Source organism: Amphiura filiformis, chromosome 17 (assembly GCF_039555335.1).
Source record: "Amphiura filiformis chromosome 17, Afil_fr2py, whole genome shotgun sequence".
Classification (NCBI taxonomy): domain Eukaryota; kingdom Metazoa; phylum Echinodermata; class Ophiuroidea; order Amphilepidida; family Amphiuridae; genus Amphiura; species Amphiura filiformis.
The window spans coordinates 32,452,118-32,479,194 of record NC_092644.1 but is presented as its reverse complement, the minus strand read 5'-3'; the positions used below and the strand labels follow the sequence as shown (position 1 = coordinate 32,479,194).

The 27,077-nt window shown below is 39.2% G+C and overlaps 2 protein-coding genes across 2 annotated transcripts; both read right to left on the bottom strand.

Annotated features, from left to right (window-relative positions):
* Nucleotides 1–2,732: 2,732 nt before the first annotated feature.
* On the bottom strand, nt 2,733–27,077 carry LOC140138402 (kelch-like protein 13). The gene is made up of 4 exons (XM_072160300.1): nt 26,981–27,077; nt 13,243–13,855; nt 6,083–6,352; nt 2,733–3,727 (listed from the first exon to the last, which is right to left on the bottom strand). The coding sequence occupies exons 2-4, from the start codon at nt 13,825–13,827 to the stop codon at nt 2,858–2,860; spliced, it is 1,725 nt and encodes a 574-aa protein (XP_072016401.1). The 5' UTR covers nt 13,828–13,855; nt 26,981–27,077; the 3' UTR covers nt 2,733–2,857.
* On the bottom strand, nt 21,958–23,205 carry LOC140137151 (uncharacterized). Its single transcript, XM_072158805.1, has one exon. The coding sequence runs from the start codon at nt 23,203–23,205 to the stop codon at nt 21,958–21,960; it is 1,248 nt and encodes a 415-aa protein (XP_072014906.1).

The window sequence follows — 27,077 nt, the reverse complement described above, 5'->3', positions numbered from 1 at the left end:
TACAGCTGCAAACGCTGTGTTCATTCAATTGAAATTTCTTCTGTAAATGACACCATCCCTGGTAAGTGCTATAATATTCTGCCATGTTTGCCTATGGACGAAAGAGATAACAGACACTTTCCAAACAGTCAGTCTCAGCATTACCCGATAATGATGAGGGCCAATTGTTCCATGAAATGTGACAGGCGAAATTGCTACGCACGTACCGCATATTGTTACGGTCTTTCGCATAAACGCAAAGACACACACAAAGCTCTATCGCGATCGAAGGCATGCAACGTTGGTCTGATTGTTAGACACGGCACGATGGAACAATCAGCCCTCATGAATATGTGAGAATAGCATACAAAACATGTGGGACTTTGACTGGTTGTAAATGGTCTGTAATAGTGCCCCTTTGAGGTGCAATTTTAAGTGCAGGTTTAAAAGTAGTTGAGGTTACTTATTATCACAAACTGCTACAACAAGAGTGATGCAAAAGTGATGTATTCTAGTCTGGATAACATGCAAACAATACATCTAAATTGACACTCCACATTGTCATATTTATCATTTTAATTTAGCATGATTAGGCCGGGGGGGGGGTACTCAAGTTTGGTTTTGGTAGGGACGTGCCGCAGAGATTTTGGAAGTAGACCCATAAATATACCAATTTTTCAAGAAATTTGGACCCATTGATATACCAAAAGTCAAAATTTTTAGGCCGAATTTACCCAAAATTGTCTTAGTTTTTACAAATTTTCCCAAAATTTTGGGAAAATTTTGTCTAGATTAAGGAAAAATTGGGCTGTTTTCAGAAAAAATTGAGAAAAAATAAAAAAAAAGGACCCATTCATATACCAAAATAGGCTTTGAAAAAGGGGTCATTGATATACCAGAAGGCTGAAAATGCTACCCATGTTTATGCACGTCCCGTATGGTCATTTGTACTGAGTACCCCCGGATTAGGCATTTTCCCCAATGTTACGCACAGGGCCATTGTGACTTTTGAGTCCAGTTTCTTTACATCTTAACCTCTTTGAATAAGAGGCCTAAAAAGTGTGTGTATTGGCCTTAGTGACAAAGTTTAAGTGTGTCAGTTGGTTTATTTTTTTAAAACATATTAGAGTTGTGTGGTACAAATTACAAACCAATAGCAATGATATGAAAATTCAAATATGAATAAAATAGACCCAATGTACTGATGATAGGCACAGAAGCAGCATGAGGGGAAGCATGGTTCAGGACTCAAAATACTTTCCTGATTATGAGGGCTTATTATTGAACAGATTCTACCCAAAGTGTTGAGCCCTCCTGTGTACCTTAAGCCAGGCCTGTAGCCAGTGGGGTGACTGCTTTGTCTATAAAAAATGGCAAAATTTGGCCAAAAATGTCAAACATTTGATAAATATACCCCAAATCATGAACTTTCTGTGAAATTTGTTAAAAAATAGGATCCAAAAATCAACTGCAGAGGGGATAAAGGTCTACATGTACTTTTGGTCAGAATGAGATTTCTCTTGAAAAGGTCTGCGTTTGGAAAAATCTGCACCCCCCCTCCCTGTGAAAAAAATCTGGCTAAGGGCTTATCCTTTAGCCAATGTTGAAAAATATTAGGTTACAGGTTGATAGTTTGAAGGGTCATCATTTAAAAACTGCAATAAGGGTTATCAAAAATTCTTAGGGCTCATATTGAAATTCCTTTACACAGGAAGGTGTGCGCCATCCTGCAGCTTTCCTATGCTAGCCTTCTTTTGTTAAAATCCTGTGTGATTATAACACTGCAATTAGCCATTTAAATTAGGAGCGCGCTTTCCTGGGTTGTGCGATGAGCCATAGTAAGTTTGTTTTCTTCCCATTCGTCATGGACCACTTCAAAAGGCAGGGTATCACTGATGCATATAATCCATCCGTTTTATGACCGAGCTTTCCTGAGGCGCAGGCTTAGCGAGGGGAATCCTGCCTTCTTTCTGTGTGAAAGCGTGGTAGGGTATTTCAATATGAGCCCTTACCCCAACCCAAAACACTCACCCTTACCCTCATATATAACCCATGCCCTAATTCTAATCATAAATCTCATCCTAACCCCTAATCGTAAACCTAACCGTAACTTTTTTAACCTAACATTTAACAGGGGTGGCGGAACGATTTTGAAAGTGGGGGGGGGTCAGGGTGATGTAAAAATTGAAATAATGGCTGCAACACAGGGGGGTGTCTGAGGGGGGATGTGCCCCCCTGAGAAGTGAGAAACTTTGGCAAAATGAAGGCCCAATTGAAACCATTTGATGGACTATTTTGGTACTATTATTGTGTACAATTTTAGTTTGAAAAATCTGAAAATGGGTTAAATGAAGGCCCAAATTGAAGCCATTCGTGGGTTATTATATAAATTATTGCTTTTAGTGTTGGGTGTCCAAAGCAAAAGCGAAAAGGGGAATTTGTTTATCCATAGGCCTACACACTGTGTATTAACACAGGGGAGTTGGAAAATTTTGCAAAATGAAGGACCAATTGATGCCATTTCGTGCATCATTTTTACACTTTTTTTAAAGCATGTTAAGGGTCTAGAATAGGGATTTGATTATTTATGTTCACCCAGACATGTTACACACAGCACATTATGGGTTAAGAGTGGAGGGCCATGACAAACAAAAAAAAAAGTGGAGGGGTCACTGGCCCCTCTGCCCTTGACATTTACCCTAAACCTATCCCTAACCGTATTCATTCATTCATTTCATTTCATTCCACTGCGAAGCCCTAACTGTAACGCTAATATAAAATGCCCTAAACTATAAACACTAACCCTCTTTGGACTAACGACCCTCCAGACTAAAGGGCTGTTCCCAAATATGCATCATTTTGTGGAATTTGGGGTCAATCAGTCAAGGTCCACATGTGTATAGTGGGATACTACATGTAAATCATCTTCACTGTCAGATGAGTCACTGTTCTCATCTGGTAACGCTGTCAGTTTTAATTTGTCAAATGTGAGGCATCCATCAATTGCAACAACCTTGTTAACTTTTTGTCCTATTCTCACACTCGGATTATCACATTTAAAATCAAAAGTGACTTGATAAGTTTGCTCAAACTTTTTAGAACATATACTGCATACCTTTTTGTGAACATCAAACCATAAAAATCTTTCAAAATCATCCGGCAAATTATATACATCAACTGAACTCCACCTGCCGTGACTGTGGGTAGGGTTGTAAACCAGAAATCTACCTGTATTACAATCCCGGCCTGTAACGAATATATACCCTTCAAAACACACAGCAGCAATGAAGCGAAGTCTGTAAGGCAATGAAGGCACTGGCTCCCATTCTTGTTTTTCTATATGAAAGCGCTCAACCTTGTTACTCCCTCTACCCTTCTCATACAAACAAGCAATTGCATAAATATACCCATGTAATTCAACTAGCCCTGGGCCACTTCTTGGATACGACATTGAAGGCAGAACCTCCCACTCATTGGTTTCTGGATTAAACCGAAAGAAATGGTGTGGCAAGAAACCTTTATTGCCTTGACATCGTGCGTCTTCACATCTGTGATATTCACATCCACCGGCAAGGTAAAACCGATTTCCTACTATGATGTTTCCGAACACCTCACCAGTACACTTTGGAACATATAATTTGGGCGGAATTTTAGCAATCCGGGTCCCATCACATGTATAGTCATCAGTCGATTTTATACGGTAACACAATGACATATTCAAAATCCATTCAGATATATACACACGTTTCTGAAAGTGAAACAAAAATAAGTCAACATTAAAGCCATATTATAACATTTGCTGAGGAAGAAGCCCTCACTGAATTTTTAAAATTCCTTTTTTTACACAATTAAATTGTACTTTATTAAACCAATATACCCTGCAAAAATCAAGACTCGAGGTGTTGTAGTTTTGTCAAAATCCGAGATTTTGAATAAAAGCGGCGCTTTATTATTACGATGGAATTATTAGTCAAATGCATACATGATGTTCATAACACACAGTACGTACACGGCGTGCGGGACGGTGATACACACAACAAAGGGTCGTACCACAACATGACCGAAGGAGTGGTACATATTGGCATCATGTGCGATGGTAGTAAATTCCAATTTTCTTTGCTTTGCGTAGTTGTTCGGCTCAAAAATAAAAGGGGATATATCTGACAGTAAAAGCTAACATTTTATGGCAAAGAAATGCTAATCTATTTTGTTTGAAAATGTTATAATATGGCTTTTTAGGAGTATTTCGTGATCCTAGCATCCTCTTTTTATGACATTTTTCAGTACATATCCACGAAAAAAGCATATTCCCAAAATTTCAGTTGATTCCGATTTTGCGTTTGCGAGTTATGCATGATTATGTGTATTAAACTGCTCCATAGACAATACGTTGTAATTTCGTTCTGGTGCACCAGAACGAAATTCAAATTTCACGATATCTTTGCTAAACGAATTAATCTGCAAGAAATATTTGTATAGTGGGATACTACATGTAAATCATCTTCAGAAATGTAAATCAAAAGAAATATTTTATACATAAACATTATGTAGCCAGAGTATATTCCAGTGATATAAAAATCTCAACTTTTTTTTATAAAATTTGTGGGATGAGGCTGTGGATCACGAAATGCCCTTTTAAGTCATGAATTTATATTTCTCTGACTTGTAGGACACGACAGCAGTGTTGACTGCAAATTTTTGTTTTGTTTATACACCACATTTTGCTGGCGTTAACAACATGTGATCGAATGCGCCTTGACTGCATTGGACATAAGCGCAGAGTTGCGCCGCGTCATGTGACGCGAAATGCGCGCGTAATCACAATATTTCGCATTCGCGCATATCTGACTCATTATTTCCCACCAATTTACTAAGCTGTTTTAAGCCATGTGACTTTTTAGAGTTGAAAATAATGAAATAAATCAAGCAAAAATACAAGTAAATATCAGCAAGTTGTATTTTATCAGGTTTGTTCCCCATGATTTTACCAATTTTTTTCTTTGAAATTTTCACTTGAAAAAACATCTTTTGATTTTTTGTAAATACCTGGTAGGATTGTGCATATGACTAGCATTCCACTGGTTCTTTTGACTTTATCATGGGGTATAGAAGTTCTTGGAATAAAAAAAATCAATTTAAATAACAAAAAATCCGATTAAAATAAAAAAAATCAACAACCCTGGAAGGCCCCAAAAAAGGGGTCTGGGGAAAATTATACCAAAGAAGGGGGCCATATCATGAGACTGGGAAATATTTTGAGTCAAAATATAGTCATGAAAATGTGAAATTTGTTGAAAAATTTAAAGAAAAATTAGGAAAAAAATGGGGTGGGTGAGAGATTATCAGAAATTTGTCCAAAATTCTTGAAAAAGAGGGTCTTGTGTGCAAGAAAGCAAAAAAGGGGGTAATTGGGTGAGAGGGACTTCAGTAAAACAAAAAAAGGGCTATTGGGTGAAAGGGGTTAAAAATGGGGGTCAATGTGGCTGTACATCCCGTCAGCCATTTTTAGTGAGTGCACCCACGGGTCCATAGTGAAAAAACAAGGGGAGGCTGGGAGCATATCATTGTCCTGGTTTGCATGTGCTTAATTACACATAGGAGTGTATGCGTGGGTGGGGTATTGTCAACATGTATACTTCCTTTCTTTAAGAGGTTCATTAGGTTTGTAGAAACTCATAATAATACATTTCATCTTGTCAAAACCATAAGTTATTTACTGACCTGACAGTTTCAACCATCTTGGACGATGATCATCTTCAGAGTGATGTTTTTCTCTCCAACTTCTGTTTACCAACAGAGGGCGCACCAAGATGCCCAAGTACTTGAAAAGGAATGCAATTCGGGAGCCCACCGTATCAGAGAAGCTATCTGGATAAGGAAGAGAGCACCGAACACAATGAACAGAGACGAGGGGCCCATTATCTTAGCCACGTATCACGATAATCGACCCAGTTCTGGCGCTGGTGCGCCCTATGTTGGTAAACAGAAGTTGGAGAGAAAAACATCACTCTTAAGATGATCATCATCCAAGATAGTCGAAACTGTCAGGTCAGTAAATAACTTTTGGTTTTGACAAGATGAAATGTATATTATGTATACTTACTGTTACAGTATTCCTGGTGGCAAACGTGTCTGGATGACTCTGAATCAATGGCACTGTGTATGCTGTGGCACTCTCCTTGGTAGCATGCAACTTGAAAACCTCATCCACCAGGTTCTTGCACTCTGGGATGGCTAGTACCTCGTCACCAAGGATGTGCTTGAGTTTATCAACTGGCACCAATCCAAGACGGATCTTCTTCAAGAGATCAAGGGTGTGCGTCTTACGTTGACACCAATCGTATTTCAACCATTTCATGATATTCTGTAGGATCTGTGAAAATGTAATAGTGACAATGATAAATTTTCTGTCCACCAAACCTTCATAAATCTATCAATTTGATCAAAAATTTCATACAATAATAACTGTGCGCTATCTGTTTTGAGGTCATTGCGAGAAATTGGGAGGGATTTGTGTTGAGGCCCAGGTAATTTTACAACGGAGCGCGAACTCCTGAGGAAAAATACTGAGGTCCAACACAAACCCTGACGATTTCTTGCAATGACCGTAAAACAGATGGTGAAAAGTTATTGTCATTCATTAAATTTGTTTCATTAAAAATAACACATATTTTTACTTAAAGGACTATTGAAAATGTATCTTCATTTCACTGTTTTAATGCGGGGTTACTCACGGTGATCACTAGGGCTCATCCAAAATGCCGTTTGTCTACTGATCTGATATCCGATATCAATTTTTATAATATCGGCATATCCGACTCGATCCGATATTGGTTATCCGACTCGATCCGATATCGGTAAAAAATTTTTTTTTTCAAAGCTGTTGAATTTGAGCTCGATTGGACCAATTTTAAAATTTGACCTTTGACCCCATTACTTTGATAGACAAGTCAAAATTTGAGAATTTGTGCTTACTGGAGGCATTTCGTGTTAAAAGTGGTTAAACAAGCTTTTTAAGATAATTCGAGGGTGCTGAATTTGAAAATGCTGTTTAACCAGTTCAGTTTTGGAGTCTTAGCCCTCAAAATTCAAAAAACAAAATGGCCGCCATTTTCAACATATTTTGATAATAACTTGAATTTTAAACAGCATAGGAGGTTAAAAATGGTGGCAATATTCATGTTTATGATACAGAGGAACCCAAATTGATTGTTACTGAAGTTTCAAGTGGTATGGTTTTGCCGCCATGTTGAATTCCAAAATGGCCGCCATTTTCATCAAATTTATGCATTTCCTGCTATAACTTGGATAGTAGGCAGCATAGAAGTTTAAAAATGATGGCAGTACCCATGTTTTTAATACCAAGTAAAGGATTCCAAATTATCTGTTACCTACTATCTGTTGTAACTAGTCACGGTTGCCACCATATTGAATTCCAAGATGGCCGCCATTTTTATCAAGTTTCTGCATTTCATGTTATAACTTGGATAGTAGGCAACATAGAAGTTTAAAAATGATGGCAGTACCCATGTTTTTGATACCATGGATTACAAATTATCTGCTACCTACTACCTGCTGTAACTAGTTAGGGTTGCCACCATTTAGAATTCCAAGATGGCTGCCATTCATTTGGCAATTTCTGGGTGTATTTCAAAAAACAAAATTGTCATCGTTTTCATATAAAGGGTACATTAAGTTCTGTGGCTAAATGCACTTTTAATTTTAATTTAATATTAAATTAGTTTTCCAAGTGCATTTAAAAAGGTTAAAGATTTCCAAATTAAACTTTACACCGTACAACTCATGAAACTGTCAACATTAGCACTTAATGTTACTTACGGCTATAATTGTTCCCGTTAGGATCTTGGAACTATTTGATTCTTTCTATTTGACTTTTCACTGTGTATTTCAGTGATTCCTAACTTTAATTGACCCCTTTTAAGGCAAGAGTGCAGAAACAGAAGAGACTTGTAAAGTCTCTTCTGTTTCTGCACTCTTGTTGGCAGTTAAATGCACACGTATGCACAACCATCTGTGCATGTTAGCTTAGGTTTCATGAAGCTGCAATTGTTTATACATCCATTGGTACATTTGCATGTTGGTGGTAGATTCTCCTGTGGACAATCCTTTGAGAATAGTATCACATGTCCCTTATCGCATCTGTGCACATTATGCACCTTGCAAATGAATTGTGCTAAGGGACCGATCGTTATTTACGGCAGGGGGGGAATGGGTGTTTGGGCAAAAATATCGACAAAAAATTTCGCGTTCCCCCCTCGCGTCCGCTCAAAATTTTCGCGTTCCCCCTTGTTTTCCCAATTTTCTCCATTTAAAATTTAACAATCCCCCCTCCTGGTTCAACTAAAAATTTCAGGTTCCCCCCTCAAGATCACAAAAAATTTCGTGTTCCCCTAAATTTACCCATTCCCCCCTGCCATAAATAACGATCGCTCCCTAAGAGCTGTCAACAATTACTTGAAACACCTCCTGTCTTTTTGCCGTGGCCAGCAAGCTGTGACACACTGTCACAACCAGTTATGAAATAGAAGCAAAGCCTCCACTTGGCAAGGCAGCAGTTCCTGATGGATTTTGTGGATTGAGATGTATTTGGGCTTCTTACAAATCCTGCCTTCATCTACAGCTGAGTGCATAGCATCTTGTCAAAATAAGCAGCCAGCAAGACAAGTATGTCAGTGTCACATACTGAAACCACTACAGCTTCAGCATTTGTGTTAATGCAATGAAGTACAAAGTGAGTATCCGCCTCCTCATGGCCTCTAGGGCTGTTGTGTCCATCCCTGAATCTGAAGATCCTCCAGCCACTACAAGTGTTGTGGGTGCAATTGATACAGCATTTGTCATAAGCTGTTGAGATGGGAGCGGCAAGATTTGCTTTATTCTCTGTGAGAGAACAGAGGATGTTTAAAGACATTCCCACAACCCAATGGGGTTTCTGACCTTGTATGTCTGGCTTTTGTACACATGTGGTATAGTTGATCATACCTTGCATTGGGATTGTGTGCAAATATCTGGTGTTTTCATCCTATTATTTAACATTCAAAACATCGAGACTTAGGAACAAAATTAATGCAGTGGGACAATATGAATGTTTCCTGTAAGAAAATCAAATATCAGTCCTAAGTCTCAACTATTAGCTCGTTGGCTGCAGTTTTAAAATTACCATTTTGTGTGTGTGGCAATGGGGACTTTGCCTTTAAAATTAGGTTATATTGATCAAATTTCCCAATCATAGTGCATTGTAGGAATGAATTTAAGCCTCCTCTGGTGACTGGTGAGAGAAAGTTCGTCCAATTATTCGGTAGAGAACGTTGTGGTTTTCTATTACCCGGCATACTGGTCGATAGCCCAGGTTCGTTTTGTTTTGGTTCCAGTCTTGATGGAATCATGCTGGTATCTGTCAAAGGTTACCTCAATCCTCTGAAACTCAGCCGCCACTGCTTATATGCAGACTCCCATTCATGGCAGCAAGTGAAATTTGAACAGGCATAAGTTCATGCTGCAGAATCTGGTCCAAGTTGTACGTCCTGCCTTAGAGGCGGTCACAAATCGCTGTAGAATGTTTCTATCTGCCTTAAGGGCTGTATTAGTGGTGTTGTTTATGGTGTCAAGTGCGCTGAAGATCAGGAGTGCCAAGCACTTTGATAAAATTGATAAAACCCGACCAATCCTTGCAGAGTCGCATATCTCAACTTAGACATGCAGTCTACAAACATCTTGAGGGCAGCGGACACAGCTTTGACATTGACAAAGTTGTCATTTTGGACCGTGAACTATGTTGGTTCGAGCAGGGAGTCAAAGAAGTGTGGGTACAAGCCGAACAATCGTCCCTCAACAGGGTGAATCTGTCACATGGTTGGGATCAGGTCATCAAGCAACTTTCTCATCGATTGACCTGGGATGACCCTAAATCATCCATGGGGGATAGGGGGGTAAATTTCCCAATATTTTGCCAAGTGGGTGGTCCACACAATCACCCCCCTCCCAATATTGACACCTGTATGTGTGTTTCCAGCCAAATTAACATGATATTTGGCCATTTTAGCCTAAAACTGTAAAAAGTGCAAATTTTTGCGCGCATTTGTACCATCATCTTATTCTGTTGCTTATAAAAGGTGCTGGATTCACTATACTTCAAGAAATTTTTTGACCCCCAACCCCACATGTCAAAAAGAAATCTATGCCTCTAGCACTGGCCAAATCTTTGGTTGCAATATTCTACAGTACAGGAGATGGTACCCCTTTGTTGAAAACATTGAATCATCCGAAAGCTGAGACGACTTCTCCTCATCGAGGTTGTCACGCTCTTTTCTGGATGGTGTGATCTCGTTGTACACATACTCACTTTCCAATTGGGAGTGTTCCATCATCAGCACTTGCCTAATTTACTTGATATGCAAGTTCTCATGTTATATAAGAGAGTACCCATCTGCCTAATGCAGTGATACTTCTTGTGATACCTACAATCCCACCGCTCCTCTTCCCAGTACCATTCAACCATTCTTGGCTATAATCAGGGGATACTTGGTTGAATTTCCGCACGGACTCCTTTACAACGACATTTCCTGCCTGGAATTCAAGGAGGACTTTTGGTGGACATGGTGGAAGGTAGCTCATTTCTGCCATATAAGTGGTACCCCATTTGGCATAGTGGTATGATCATACCTAAAAAAGAAAGTTAGCATCCTTCTGAAGGCATACAAGTGGAGATCCCAGACACCATCACGCTGTGCTCTGATGAAAGCAAGAGAATGCTCACCATGTCCATATATTGCCAGATGATGTGGACAGATGCAATAAGGCACGGGTGATACTATTTTCAAAGGTTGTCCACAGGAGAATCTACCACCAACATCTGATGCAGTAAGGCTTCACACAAAGTATGCACATTACCAGGCTTGTATTTGGAAACAAGCAGTCACCATTTCTCCAATTCTCCCCAAAGTAACTGACATGGGATGGACCTACATAGATAGAACCTGGTTCCACAACTGATGACACTACCTCCTATTCACAAAGCATGTCGCGAGATAGTTTCATGCATGTATAAATGGCAATTGCAGTTGCAAAAAAAAAGCACATTTAACAGCCAACAAGAGTGCAAAAACAGAAGAGGCTAAAGCCATTAATCAGAGTTTGGAATCACTGTACTACGAAGTGAAAGGTCAAATATAAAGAATCAAATAGTTGAAAGATCCTAACGGGAACAATTAGCCGAAAGTAAAATCAAGTGCCAATGTTACCAGTTTTAAGAGTTGTACGGTGTAAAGTATAGGCCTAGTAGCTAAAAAGCGGCCATTTTGAAATCTTTAACCTTTTAAAATGCACTTGGAAAACTAATTCAATATCACTGTTTTTGTTCTAAAGAAATTAAAAGTGCATTTGGCCAGAGAAAGTAATCTGCCCTTATGAAAACGATGACAATTTTGTTTTTCTGAAACACACCCCAGAAATTACCTAATGAATGGCGGCCATCTTGGAATTCTAGATGGTAGCAACCCTAACTAGTTACAACAGATAGTAGGTAACAGATAATTTGGAATCCTTAGTATTAAAAACATGGGTACTGTCATCATTTATAAACTTCTACGTTGCCTACTATCCAAGTTATAGCAGAAAATGCAGAAACTTGATGAAAATGGCGGCCATTTTGAAAATTCAACAAGGCAGCAAAACCATACCAGTTAAAACTTCAGTAACAATCAATTTGGGTTCCTCTGTATCATAAACATGGATATTGCCACCATTTTTAACCTCCTATGTTGTTTAAAATTCAAGTTATTATCAAAAATATGTTGAAAATGGCGGCCATTTTGTTTTTTTTATTTTGAGGGCTAAGACTCCACAACTGAACCGGTTAAACAGCATTTTCGTATTCAGCACCCTCGAATTATCTTAAAAAGCTTGTTTAACCACTTTTAACACGAAATGCCTCCAACCTTTTAATAAAGCACAAATTCTCACATTTTGACCTGTCTATGACCCAATATTGTGCTCCCGCACTTTCCCCCCATCACCGAGCAGCTTGATGCACTTGCACCTATCAACGTTCAAAATTACAATGCAATAGGAAAATATTGCAAAAAAGCAAAACCTAACCAAAATGTAACATACACATTTATATACACACCCCGATGTAATCACCTCGAAATCGAGACTATGCAAACGTGGTCGCCTGAATCCGTACTCAATTGACATACCGAGGATGTTTTCTGCCATTTTGTTTGTGTATTTTTTCGACGGTATATGGAATTTAACCTAGCAACTGCGGATGTTTATATCTCGTATAACAATAGTAAATATGGCGGATTACTCAAATGAATTCAACAAAAGCATGAGTGCAATCTACTGTGACAGTTCGTCTCACACACATAACCCTGCACTATGATCAAATATGTTGATAACAACATTTGATTGAATAGATTGCACTCCGCCATGAAGGTCACCGGTTCAAATCCTTTGTTTGGAGCCAATCGATAAAAGAATGCAGGGCCTCTATAAAGGTCGTATTTCAGAAGTGCATTATACATCCATTTGCGGTCGTTTGCAGACCTCAAGAAATCGAGGATGTTCCCCCATTGCAGAGTGGTCCGCGGTTTGAATGTGAAGTGTGAGAGTGTGTCCTTGATTGCTGGCAAACACCTACGCACCCCTACATACATACACACACCCCTACATGCAATTCCCGTCAAACGTGGATGCTGTTTAGGACTATGCAAACGTGGACGTCCGAATCCATACTCAATTGACATACCAAGGACTTATTCTGCCAATTTTTTGTGTGCATTTTTGTGGTTATGGAATTTAACCTAGTAACTGCGGACGTCATCTCTTAAATAATGATAGAGGCGTATTTTGCAAATGTTATAAAAAAAGAATTTATAGAGTGCTACACTTAGTACGCTTTGGCACAACGCCTAGAAGTTGATCCACAAGCCTCAGCACACTTTACAACACACTTATCCATGCAATTGCGGTCGTTTGCAGACCTCCACTAACCAAGGATGGTCTCTCATTGCCGAGTGGTCTGCTGTTGGAATGTAAATTGCGTGTTTGTGTCATTGATTAAAAGCGATTGCACACACACACAGAAGGAATACACTATCGCAAGATCCTCCTCCGGTCCATGGCTAAAGCCAGGGGGATAAAAATATGATTGGATCCCATACATTGTCTTTATTCATGAGGTTATGAATACTTAATAAATGTAGCGCAAAAATTTCCACTTTTACAATACTTACTAACCTCCTCCTCTGTTGATGAATCAAATTCAATTTCTTTTGAAGTCAAACACATCTCTAGAAACTCCTTGCTAACTTGTGAAAAATACTCCATTTTTACAAGCCAGCCAAAATTTTTCACCAGGCGCATTCGAAGCTTTTTTGCAAGTTTGGCCAAGTCTGGGCGGGATTTTGCCAGGAGGTACATCTCATAGCCATCTTCTGCACTCACACTTTTGATCACGTCTTGGATGTAGTCATTGCATACATCGATTGCCGGTGTGAAGTCCATGTAACACACCATTCTAAAGATATCGCATACGTTGGTTGTGGACAACTTGAAGTAGCCAATGTATACAAATTCTAGTATCTGCTTGAAACTTTCGGCTGACCCTTCTACATGGAGAGTGACCTCTGAACTCTTGCTTTCTTGAAATCCAGAGGTGAACATACTCTTGAAGTAGCTACTGCTTGCGCTTAACACAGCTTTGTGAGCTGGGAATCGGTTGTTGTCCACAATGATGGTGACATCACACAAGCAGTTTTCTTGTCTGAGTTGGTAGAGCTGAGCAGCCAAATGAGATGTATATGATGGATGCCCACGGTCCATCTTGAGATGCTAACTCCAAAAATTGAACCTGTTCAGAAGGACAACGAAAGTCAATAGTGACAAGTTAATTACTATTGTTGAGAGGAAAGTCCCAAAGATAATATAATTTATACATGATCATGTGTGCATCATTTTGGGCTGGTATGTGTCTAAAATTATTATTTTGCCCAAATGTTGGGCCAAAAATAGAGGCCTGTATATTTTACTGTCGACTTGCTGACAATTTATGACAACTGTGCATAAAGCAGGCACGTGCCCAAGGGGGGCTTTAGCCCCCCGGGTCTTAGAAAAAAAAAGAGAAAAAGAGAGAGAAGGAAGAGAGAGGGAGGGAGAGTGAGTGAGAGTGGCATAGCCAGTGGGGGCAGGGGGCGTAGTGCCCCCTGAAATCAAAAGGGGAGAAAAAAGTGCCCCAAAAGTGGATCCATAGGCCTTCACAAATTTTGAATGAAATGTGAACGCATTTTATAACCACTTTTTCGGTCAGATTTTCGGTCAAAAATCCTATAAATAGATGCATATAAAAGGCCTATGCTCCAAAATAACCAATAATAATGTAAAAATGTTGCACCAAATGCCTTCATTGAGACTTTGACTGCGCCGCTACGCGCTTATGTTACACCTTTAAACATTTTGCGTTCAGACTTCAGCCCCCCAGGGGCCCGGTTTCTGGGCACGTCCCTGTAAAGCACGCAGATATTTTCAATTAAATGCACTAGTGTAATAGAGGCCTGTATATTTTACTGTCGACTTGCTGACAATTTATACAACTGTGCATAAAGCACGCAGATATTTTCAATTAAATGCACTAGTGTAAGTGAAAAAAGGTGTTAATTTCCTAAATTTGGAAAAAAATATAGGAATATAGGGGCCTGGCCCTACAGCATTTTATAACAATATAGGAAGACTTCAAAAATATAGGAAAAATAGGAAATATAGGGCTGCTTGAAGCACTGCAAATCCTGCAATGTACATATGGGCATTTTCTAGCCTGTCCCCAAAACAATAGATTCTCCATCCCATTCACATCAGGGGCACGATTTGGACACAAACAACCAAATTGATTTGCGCTATAGATGACATATCATATGCGTGAATCAGAATACTGCAATTTTTTTCCCTGAACATAAAACCAAGGGCTTGGATCGATTGCAGTTGATCACAATTTGTTTTATAAATCACCAAAAAATTACAACATGATCAAGAAAGGCCATTTTGCTTTATTACAATTAAGCGACAGTATAAAATTTAGCTTTTTAGAAATAGCCAACAATTGTGTGTTTTATTAGCAACTTGACTACTGTCTGTCCAATTAACCATGGAAGTAAGAGACATGGAAGCTGGTCAAATACTACATCAAAGTGAGTATCATATGAAGAGCTTTGTTTCAAAACCCCTTACATCCTCTTTCCCAATTTTGAGAACACATCAAACTAGAGCGATAACCGCACCATAGCTGAACCATGTGGCTTTGGCAGTATATTGTGGTAGGCCAATACCACTGTCACCCGGAGTCTGTAATGGACATAATCTCGAAATGCTACAAAGGTATGACCACCCAGTGGTGATAATGAAAGAGGAAAAGTAAAGAATATAAAATAAACTAGAGCAACTGTGCCCTTTGCAAGGGCACGAGGTAAGTTAGGCGGATGAATGTGACGATCTGATCAAGCAGCAATACTGTGCAGGATAGTATTAATTTTAATAAGACTGTTTCATTAATTGCCGTTTTAATATACCTTGATCGTGAGAAGCTGGCGTCTTGAAAATTTGAATTTTGACCACTGTATGACCCCCTTAATGACATTAAATGAATTTTAAAATATTTAAAACATGTTAAGAATGTCATAAGGATCGTTGCATTTAGATTTCAGGTCAATTGAAGCATTTTGAAAACTTGACCTTTGACCCCTTTATTGCCCCTTAATGACCTTAAATGAATTTTAAAATATTTTCAACATGTTTAGAATGTCATAAGGATCATTGCGTTTAAATTTCAGCTCAATCGGAGCATTTTGTAAAACTTGACCTTTGACCCCTTTATGACCCCTTAATGACCTTGAATGAATCTTAAAATATTTTTTAAATGTTTAGAATGTCATAAGGATCATTGCATTTAAATTTCAGCTCAATTGGAGCATTTTGAGAACCTTGACCTTTGACCCCTTTATGACCCCTTAATGACCTTAAATACATTTTTAAATGTTTAAAACATGTTTAGAATGTCACAAGGATCATTGCATTTAAATTTAAGCTCAATCGGAGCAGTTTCAGTTAAAATGACCTTTTTTGACCCCTGTGACCCCTGGATGACCTCCGACGTTTGTAAATATTTTTATTATATTCTTTATGTTTTTCTCTTTCATATGACACCACTCATGGGGTCATACCTTCGTGGCATTTAGAGATATGTCCATTTCAGACCAAATGGTTAGTCAGTAAGCTAGTAACTTAGTAAGTAAGCTAGTAAGTAAGCTAGTAACATTCACTCTTATAGGCTGATACCATTTCATGGTTCAGCAAAAATCATCAAAATAATCACTGATATAAGGTGTTTTTCAACAAAAGCAGTTTTTGGCGGGATGCTCATCGTACCCAAGCATCCCGCCAAACACTGCTTTTGTTGCAAACCACCATATATCAGTGATTTTTTTGATGATTTTTGTTGTGTTCTCAAAAATGGGCAAGTGGATGTAAGGGGTTTTGAAACAAAGCTCTTCATATATTCATACTTGCCGCGATACTGAACAAAAGAAGTACAGGTGGAAGGGGAACAATTGAGTCAACGCATGGTCAACGTGTACCATGTCTAAAATCAAAGTTCCCGCTTAAAAATCAATAGCAGTACTAAGTCGTGTACTAAGTCCTGACAATGGGCTGTGTTATATTACCGCAGTGCATGGCTAGTTTTATGAACACAAACAGATTTTATAAAAATCCCTATACATAATGATCAGAATGCTATCAGTTTAATTTATACAATTTTATTAAAGGTATGTAATTATGTAAAAACCTACCGATTAAATGTATATGCTAGACTCTCAGATAGCAGTTTTAAAACAGAAAATGAAATGAAATACAATTTATTTTACGCAGAATGTAAAAATAATGCCCGACCCTGGAACATTCTGGTCAACAGCAATTTCAGGCAGCCCGGCACACAAATAGATGCGGATTAATTTTATAATGTAACGCATGTGCCAAGTGCGCATATCAAATTTTACGGCTAATTAACGGTTTAGAAGTAAATGCATGATTTCCAATATTTTGAAATTAAGAAAATCTGTAAGTATAGGGTTGATCTCGATATTTTGATTGGATTTCTGTAGGCCTAATTATGGATTACAAATCTAACATCTCTGTCACTTTTTTCCGAATATAAACAACATACTTGAAACATAATCAAGAAAAAACATGATTTTTGCTCATAATAATAAACCTGTAAAAAAACAAACTGGCAATAAAGGCGGCAAGTATGATCCACATCAAAGACACGCTGACTACATTGTTATCACAATAGCTTGATACGGACCCTCTATAGAATGTTACGTAAATAATTCAATAGGTGTTGGATCGACCAGCTTCCATGTCTCTTACTTCCATGAATTAACTTAGACACCCAGTTTTTGTTACTTATTTGAATAAATATCCACTTTCAAAGAAAGTCATGAAAGAAAAATGTTAACATTTGCTGAGACCTAACAGGATTTTTGTGTTTCCAAAGCAATGAGTGAGAGTTTACCTGAAATTCTATTGAAATTGGAAGGTTTTTCTCAACACTTTGAAAAGAATCTGGTAGAAGCTGGGTAGGCCTACGGTACCATTATTTTGGAAGGTCTCATTATACAGATTTGTAGGTATGGTGATTTTGGATAGAGAATGGATGAAATTATACTCCTCACCAAAAACATTTGTTCAATATAATTCAGTTCACAATTAAATTGCAGACAGTGTTTCTTAAAGAGGAAGTCCCACCAGACTATTTCTTCTGGGGTGAACCAAACCTGCATGGTTATCAAATTAATCAGTGACAAGGTTATCTCTGAATTTGATAGATGCTAATTGATGTTTAATGTTATTGCATCAATTAGCATAGTCAAATTCAGGGATAACCTTTTTACTGATATTAATTTGATAACTTGGCAGATTTGGTTCACCCCAGAAGAACTGCTCTGACGGTGCTTCCTCTTTAATGGTATATTTTATTCTTAGTGTCTTAACTCAGTGATCCCAGCTGTCCCTCAACCAATTACAACAATTCGACATGGTATTTGATTCTTCTTCTGCGCATGCTTGTGGCTTGGCCCAATTCTATAATAAATACAAATTGTATGCCCTATGAATGTTCTGATGTTATTGGTGAGTATAATCCACAATACACTCCAGACGCATAGTAACTTGCCCTATCATTTGTTATAATGCACCAACTGAGTTATAGAGGTTGTGCATGAAAGCTCATGACATTATTGATTGGCTCCAAACAAAGGATTTGAACCGGTGTAATCATGGCGCAGTACAGTCCATTCAATCAAATATTGTTATCAACCTATTTGATCTTAGTGTATTTGTTATGTGTGTGAGACGAACTCTCAATCATGCGTTTGTTGAATGCATTTGAGTAGTCCGCCATATTTACGGTATATGTCATATATGCACAACCTCTATTGTGAATTAGTAAAAAAGCATCTATCATTATATTACATCGATGATAAGGGACAAAAAAAGGGCGGTATTACTGATCAATGTGCATGGTTACAATGTTCAAACACCCCTTATTGTAAATAGATTATCCCATCAAAAGTCATTAGGAATGTTCGCCTGGACCCAGATATCTTGCTGTAAGTCGGTCAAAATTGAATAAAAGTAGACATGGACAAATAATTTTTCATCGCTTTACTAATAATTTCTGTTAGGTCTAACAGTGTTTAGCAATTTCCTTTCATTACTTTTTGCCAAAGTGAAAACTTTTCGAAATAAATCATAAAAACCGGGTGTCTAAGTTAATTGGACAGACAATAGAGCAGGGCTGTCAACTCTCACGCATTGGCCGTGAGTCTCACGCATTGAGTCACTTTCTCACGCCAAGTCGAATCTCATGCCTAGGTAGTAAATTTCACGCAAAATACTGGAAAATGAGTAAAATCTCACGCATCGTCATGAATAATTTGTTGCTCCTACCCCCCCTGCTTTTGGACAAAATGAACATATTAGGAGTCTGCAAATCCCGGTACCGGGCCGCCTCCATTATATGCCTCTCACGCCAGGCAATTCCGAAAAGTTGACAGGCCTGCTAGAGTGTGAACTCACTACATTTCTACAGTCTGTCCACTTAGGAGTACAAACCAAATCTGTGGCATCGGGGGTCGATGCCTTAAGCGAGCACGACGCGATGCGTAAAGAGCGTGGTGCACAAATCGCGCAGCAGTTGGCACGCCAAAGAAGCATTGCACCGAAATAATTATTCTCATACCTCCAGTTTCCGAGGTCTATTTACTTTGTACTTCCATGGTAGGTATTAATAGAAGGAGAATGCACGAACCCAGTTCCGTTTGTACTATGATCGTTTAAATACTGAGCAATCAGGTATGAATGGTGCACTATCGATTTGCTAAGCTTCATATTGAGCTTGGCCGGTTATGAACCACCGTTATCGCGACTTCTAAGCAGAATGACGTCATTTTTACCCACAAAGCATTGTGGCGTGACCATAAACAAAGGAAAACAATTTACTTCCGGTAATTTTATAACGCCAATATTCCTTATGGCCAAGCTTGGCGGATCATAGAAACAACATTGCCAGTCTTGGAAAACCTTTCCAAATCATTTCCACTGGTTTAAAAGTCCCGCAGACACCCGCCAGTATTACTAATCATGATCAGAAAAATACATAAAATCACCGTAACTTTGGAAGGAAATGAGGGAATTCGATCAGGTTTTCGCTAGTACATGTAAATCAACTTGAACTCGGAAACACAATGACGCAATCGAAGATCATGTGACCGATGCAAAAGGGTAGGCCTACTAATACCATCCATTTCCGGTACGGGTCACCTGGGGGGGTCTGTTTAAATTAAATTTTAAAATAGATGATCGATATTCATATTGTCGTATAACAATCATAAACATCAAAGGCCGTGTTTGAGAGGGACTGCACTGATTAAATCCATTCAAGTGATGACTCGCGTTGAATAGCGTAATCGGCTTAACCCTATTGAGTGGATTAGGATTTTTCTGAGGAACCTCTTTCTATAATACCTACCATGGTACTTCTATGTGGCAGACTATACCGGATTTCTACACCAATTATCCCGAGCTATTGTCTGAAACTGCTCCTCGGAAGAGTTTATTAGAGGTATCATGAGAACTCCGTCTTCAAATGATAGTCATATAACGACCAATAGACATGATAGATAAATTATAATTTATTGACTATCATAAGACTGCTGAGTTCCTAGTCCGAATAATCAGACCCAGCAGAACAAAATATTAATTAATTTCTGACATGATCGTTAGCTCGAGATACTCTAGCTAAAATACAGGTTTACATTCTGGTTCTGGTTCTGGTTGAGTCGGCATTGCCAGACATGCTGTACTTCACCAACTTCGCGGTCAAAGGTCTATGCGCATTTAATGGCGTCGCGTCGCGAAAAGAGCTAATTAATGAAGTTTATTTTTGAACATTTCCCGCTTCGTCGCTGTCACTGTCGTCTCGTCGAGGTCATTCCAGTCGGTCGTCGTTCTGTGGAAGTAGCTGAATTTGTGCACATCCTTCCTGATCAGCTCCTTTTGAGTTTCCTGCTGTTTCCTCTTGTTTTCAATCCTGCTGTTCCACCCTGTTGGACATAGTCTTCCGCTCTAATTCCAACTTCCCCATTCATGATCCTATACATGAGCTGGAGTCTGGCGTCTTTTCTTCTGTCTTGTAACGCTTCCCATCCCAGCACTCTGGTCATTTCTGTGACACTGCTGAGTTGCTTGTAGTCATTCATACAGAATCTTGCTGCCTTTCTCTGGACTGCCTCGATGGCTACGATGTCCTTCTTCTTGTACGGGTCCCAAGAGCAACCAGCGTATTCCAGGATTGGACGTACCAGCGTTTTATAAGCTGTCTCTTTCATTTCTCTCGGGCAAAACCACAAGTTACGCTTGAGGAAACCAAGAACTTTGTTGGCTTTGGATGTCAACTTCTGGTATTGAGCCTTCCAGCTCATCTTGCTATCAATTTCGACACCAAGGTATGGATGAGAGTCTACCTCTTGCAGCGGTTGTCCACAGAAGTTGTAACTTCTGTCGGGCGCTTCTTTCTTAGTTGATAGCTTCATGACTGAACACTTGGCTGGGTTGAATGACATTTCCCATTCCTCTTGCCACTTTTCCAACTGGTGTAAATCTTTCTGCAGTATGTCCATCTCTCTACTGGTCTTCCCAGATGTATATATGACGCAGTCATCTGCAAATAATCTAGCAGTACTCCTGATGTTGTTTGGCAGGTCATTTATGAATAACAGGAACAATAGGGGGCCTAGTACTGTACCCTGAGGTACACTAGAAAGCACCTCCCTTGGGGCCGATACCATGCCGTTGCATACCACCTTCTGAGATCTTTCAGTCAAGAAGTGTCTAATCCATTTCAGCAGGGATCCTCTGATACCATGGTGATCAAGTTTGCCAAGGAGTCTCTCATGGGGACTTTGTCAAATGCTTTGGCAAAGTCTAAGATGGCCATATGAACTGTCTCATCATTCTCCATACTTTTAGTAAGGTCATGAGTGGTTAACACTAGTTGAGTGACAGTGGAGTGCTTGGCTCTGAAACCATGTTGGTTGTCCACCAAAATATTGTGTTTCTCCAGGTGTTTCATAACATGTGAGTGTATTATGTGCTCCAGAATTTTACTCACTACACTTGTGAGAGATACGCCTCTGTAGTTACCAGGGTTGTCTCTAGCCCCTTTCTTGAAAATGGCACAAATATTTGCCTCTCTCCATTGATTGGGTAGAGTTCCTTCCTCAACCGACTGTTGAAAGATGTCTGTGAGAACAGGGGTTATCTCTTCAGCACACATTTTGAGAATCCACGGTGGTATACCATCTGGACCAGGGGCCTTATTTGGTTTCAGGTTGTTAATCTGCTTCAGCACGCCTTCTTCACCAATCCGAGATCTGGAATGTCAGGGATGCTACTTCTTCCTAGTGATGGTATTCGGCTTGTGTCTTCTTTGGTGAATACTCCTGCAAACTGGTTACTAAGGGCTTCAGCCTTCCCAAGATCATCACTGATTATTTTATTGTTGACTTTCAGATCAGCAACTCCTGTATCTTCCTGGCGGATCTTCTTTATGAAAGACCAAAAGGCCTTTGGATTTTCCTCCATAGAAAGTGTTAGCTTACCCATAACGTACTCTCTTTTGGCGTGGTTCAACTCTCTTTTGACGGTTCTACAGAACTCTTTGTATTCTTCCCAGTCCTTCTGATCGCCTGTTCTTTTGGCTTTACTGTACATTCTACCCTTCTTCCTGCTCATTCTTCTGTGAGTTCTAGTAAACCAAGGAAGATTTCTTCTGTTGGATGACATTTTGGTTGGAACGTTCTCCTCCATCACTTGTTTGATCTTACTATCAAACATGTCCCATTTTTCTTGGACAGTGAGGTTGGCTTCATTTCTGAAGGAGTCACCAAAGATCTTCATGTCTTGCTTTATCTTCTCCACATCAGCCTTGCGCTTCAGGTAGATCTTGTGGGGAGGTTTCTTCTTTACTTGAGCAAATCCATTTAGCACCGATAGCACAGCCTCATGATCACTTAAGCCTGGTATGACTTCCACATTCTTGATGAAGGAAGAGTTGTTGGTGAGAACCAAATCAAGTATGCTGTTGAGTCTGGTTGGTTTGTCAACCACCTGTTCTAAGCCATGCTCTTGTACAGTCTGAAGCAGCCTCTCTGCAGTTGTTTTGGATGCCGGATGGTTTACAATCACCGTCTTGTTTACCCAGTCTATGTTTGGTTGATTTAAGTCACCCTGGATGACTACGTCCTTGAGTTTGGAGTGGTTGTTGATGTTTTCTAACATCACCGCTAGGTCTTCGACCGTTTCTATATCATCATGCTTGGGCTTATACAATGTTCCAAACAATATAGGTCTTCTCCCCTGGATATCAAGTTGACACCAAAGCATCTCACTGTTTGTTTCCAGCTCTTGTCTACGGTTGACTGGTAGGTCCTTCCTGTATGCAAAAAAGACGCCACCATGTCTATCCGTCCCACTAGATCTATCTCTCCTGTGCAAAGCGTATCCATCTGGCAGAAATTCAGCATTTTCTATTGAAGAGTCTAGCCATGTCTCTGTCCCATGGATGAAGTCCGGTTTTAGTTCATGAATCATAGCCTCCCATTCCATGCACGCTTGTTCATGATGCTCTGGAAATTTATGTTCAGAGTAGTAAACAACATCTCTCTCCATAAGTTCTTCTTGCTTGCGGGCTTCCTTTTATTTTTGGTCCTGTCAGTTTTGTCTCTGTCGTTGTCCCCACTCTTGTTGTCCTTGTCATTGTCTTCAGTGTCGTCATCATTGTCAGTAGTCTCTCCTTCAGTTGAAGAAAAATACGAGTTGGTGAAGCAAGTTATCTCACAGTGCGGACACAACCAGTTGAAAGATTTATTTGTGAGGGTATCATAAGTATCATTATCCATTCCAGCACAGGCACAGTGTGTCCATGCCCCGCATGCATCACACTCCAGGCCCTCCTCTCCAAATTTTACGTTGTCAACACACATGGTACAGGGAGATGTACACTCTGGACAAGACCACTGTTTTCCATTTCTGATTTGGTTGAAATCACCTGTTGATACACCACAGCAGCTGGCATGGTAATCTTGGCTGCACTCACCACATGTAATCCATCTACGGTTATGACTTCCCTGTCTGCCACACACATTACACTCCCTTGCTAGCTGGTTTTCCTGATTGATGGGGATTACCATTGTTGAAAAAGGTTGCGATGAAAAAGATTGAGCGTTGTGATGCTCCTACTCCCGCTTATGATGCACACCAAAAAAGTTCAAAACACTGCAACACAATTTATTTCACTAGTTCACAAAGTTCACGAAATTAACACCAAAAACTGCAATGTTAAAAGGATGATGCACTGCGATTTAAATATCTCCTGGCACGACGCTTTTAAAAACAGGATACATCCACTAAGCGAAAATCATTTAAAAGTTAATAAAGCGATGCAGGAAACGTTCCGTCTACTTGGAGCACGCTTCAATATTAATTGCACTATCATATAGTTGACACTTCACTTCACTTCACAGTAATCAAGAAAGCTTCATAACATATGGTTGTCACTGCAAACAGTTACTATGTCAGTTGGTATTACACAAGAATATATTGTTCAACGATGATTATGAAAGAGTCATTCCACTAAATATTGCATTACCACGATAATTTCCACTACACTCAACATCAAACATTTAGCTTCTTCATATAATAAAATAACTTCTTATCTGCTGCTTATCTTGGATGTTGTTTTACGTTGCCACTGCTCGCTGCTGCTGCTCGTTGCCACTGCTACTAACCTATAATTTACACTTCACTTCACTTCACAGTAATCAAGAAAGCTTCATAACATGTCTTATCACTGGATGTCACTGCAAACAGTTACCAGTACGTCAGTTGGTACTACACAAGAATATATTGTTCTACGATGATGAAAGAGTCATTCCACTAAATATTGCACTATCACGATAATTTCCACTACACTCAACATCAAACATTTAGCATCTTCATATAATAAAAAACTTTTTATCTGCTGCTTATCTTGGATGTTGTTTACGTTACCACTGCTCGCTGCCGCTGTTCGTTGCCACTGCTACTATCATATAATTGACACTTCACTTCACTTCACAGTAATCAAGAAAGCTTCATAACATATCTTATCACTGGATGTCACTGCCAACAGTTACTATGTCAGTTGGTACTACACAAGAATATATTGTTCTACACTGTACGATGATTATGAAAGAGTCATACCACTAAATATTGCACTGTCACGATAATTTCCACTAGCTACACTCAACATCAAACATTTAGCATCTTCATATAATAAAATAACTTCTTATCTGCTGCTTATCTTGGATGTTGCTTACGTTGCCACTGCTTGCTGCCGCTGTTTGTTGCCACTGCTACAATTATTTCTTTTGCTCCCGTAAAATATATTGCACTACACAAATACAAGTCTTTTCATACTCACTGCTGCCAACTACTGTTTGTCTTATCTGCTGCTTCTATACGTAGTCACCGCTGGATGCTCTGCTACAATGTACATTTATTTTCTTTGGTACGGTAATTCACAAAAAGTACGATGCACTAGATCACAAAAATACCACTTCTCTCAACAGCAAAATATTTAACTTCTGACACTGACTAAATTTCTCCTCCTCTGCTGCTTAGCTTGGGTACTGCAAACGAAGCCACTGATGAATACACTCCTTCTCTGCTGCTTGTCTTGGATGCTGTAGTCACTGCTGGATACCCTGCTACGATAAGTACTTCACAAAAATATATTGCACAATTTATACGGAATTGTCACTTCACTCAACAGCAAACCATATAACTTTTTTAAAACAATTGTACTGACACTGGCCAAATAAATTCCTCTTCTGTATGTTGTCTGTCTCGGTGTAAACTGCAAACGAAGCCACTGCTGGATATTCGGCTACAATAAGTTTCTTGGTATATCACAAAAATGTACTTTACTATCACAAAATTTTACTTTCCACTGTACTTTCCACAGGCACGCCACAAACAATTAATTTAAAATACTCATGTACTGGAACAACTTTGTCCAACAACACTCCTCTCTGCTATAGCTGCTACTTGGCTTGGTCCTGCATACGTGTGATGATTTTACATGTAGGCCTACAACTACTACAACGCTTTGATAACATTCACTATTGCTATTCACTATGGCACGTAAACTAGTCTATGGAATCTGCATAAATACTATAGGATACTGATAATACTTGCGTTCCTCCTCTTCATTGGGTGTCAGCTCCGGTTTCCAAGATGGCGTCGATTCCCGCGAAAATTTTAAAATTTGGATTTCTCCTTTACACAAATACTCGACTATAATGAGCGACGATAATTAAAAACTTGGTTAGTCCACACAATATTAAAAACTTAGGTCTGCTCGTTAACTGCTCCTGTAATAAATTATGTTGGTCTCCGCTGCATTTAGCTTCAACGTAACGTTAATCGTTTTATACACAACAAGTAAACAAGTACAAAAAATGGTGATATCTTCTTCGGAAATCCACAGAATTTCTCCCCAATTATCCACAAAACAGTAGATACTTATAATGTCTGATATTTGATGAGAAAGAGTTCAGGATGGATGAGATAATCACGGATTTTATAAAATAAATTGTCCCTTTTCGCGGAGCTCTTTTATTTCGCGTCCTACCAGCGCGGCGACCTTTGACCTAGTTACATTATCTTGCTGTATTTCAGCTAGAGCTCCAAACGACAAGCTTCCGGGTTTTTTTGGAGAACAATACTGTTACGTAAGATGAAGTAGAAACCCGCCTCGGAGCCCGCCCTACTCATTATTTCATTGTATTTATTGCAATTTGCCACCACACATTACGTAATCAACACAAAGCTTTTGTGAGGATTAGTGAGTGGATAAGAAATTGACAGTGGAGGATCTGAAGGACACGCCGATTGTTAGTTGTCAATCATGAATTGCCGCATAGCGTATTAATATTTTACTGCATGGCATTCCGCAAACACCAAGACAAATTATGCTGTATTTTTCCAAAGATCATCTCATATGAAGTAAGCTGAATGCGATCTGTACTTTTGTAACATTCCGATCGCTTTTGATCACCTATTATCGGCGAATTTGCTTGAAAACACGTCAGTTCATGTTGTGTAAACATAATTAGCATAGACACAAATGAAATTACGATGCAATACAATGCAATTTGAATGCGCAGCAGATCTATAGAAATAACGTTGCCCGGTTTTATGCAGAATTAGACCCTGTCTGATGATCGTGGCTGAATTCCCGGGACTGAGTTCCGCAGTCTAATGCCATGGCAGGTAGCAGGGACACTTGATTTGATAAATGTAAATTCTTAAATTCATCACCTACCAACAGTTGGTGTGATATGCACTTGTGACCTTCATAAATTTAACAATAAAACCAAGACACGAAGAAAAAGAAAATGATTGTTTTCAGCCGCAGTCAC

Coding starts and splice junctions, on each gene's coding strand:
- LOC140138402 (XM_072160300.1), bottom strand. CDS start 13,827: ATGGACCGTGGGCATCCATCATATACATCTCATTTGGCTGCTCAGCTC. Junction 6,353..13,242: donor ATTCATCAACAGAGGAGGAG/GTTAGTAAGTAT, acceptor ACATTTTCACAG/ATCCTACAGAATATCATGAA. Junction 3,728..6,082: donor CCACCAGGAATACTGTAACA/GTAAGTATACAT, acceptor TTTCACTTTCAG/AAACGTGTGTATATATCTGA.
- LOC140137151 (XM_072158805.1), bottom strand. CDS start 23,205: ATGATTCATGAACTAAAACCGGACTTCATCCATGGGACAGAGACATGG.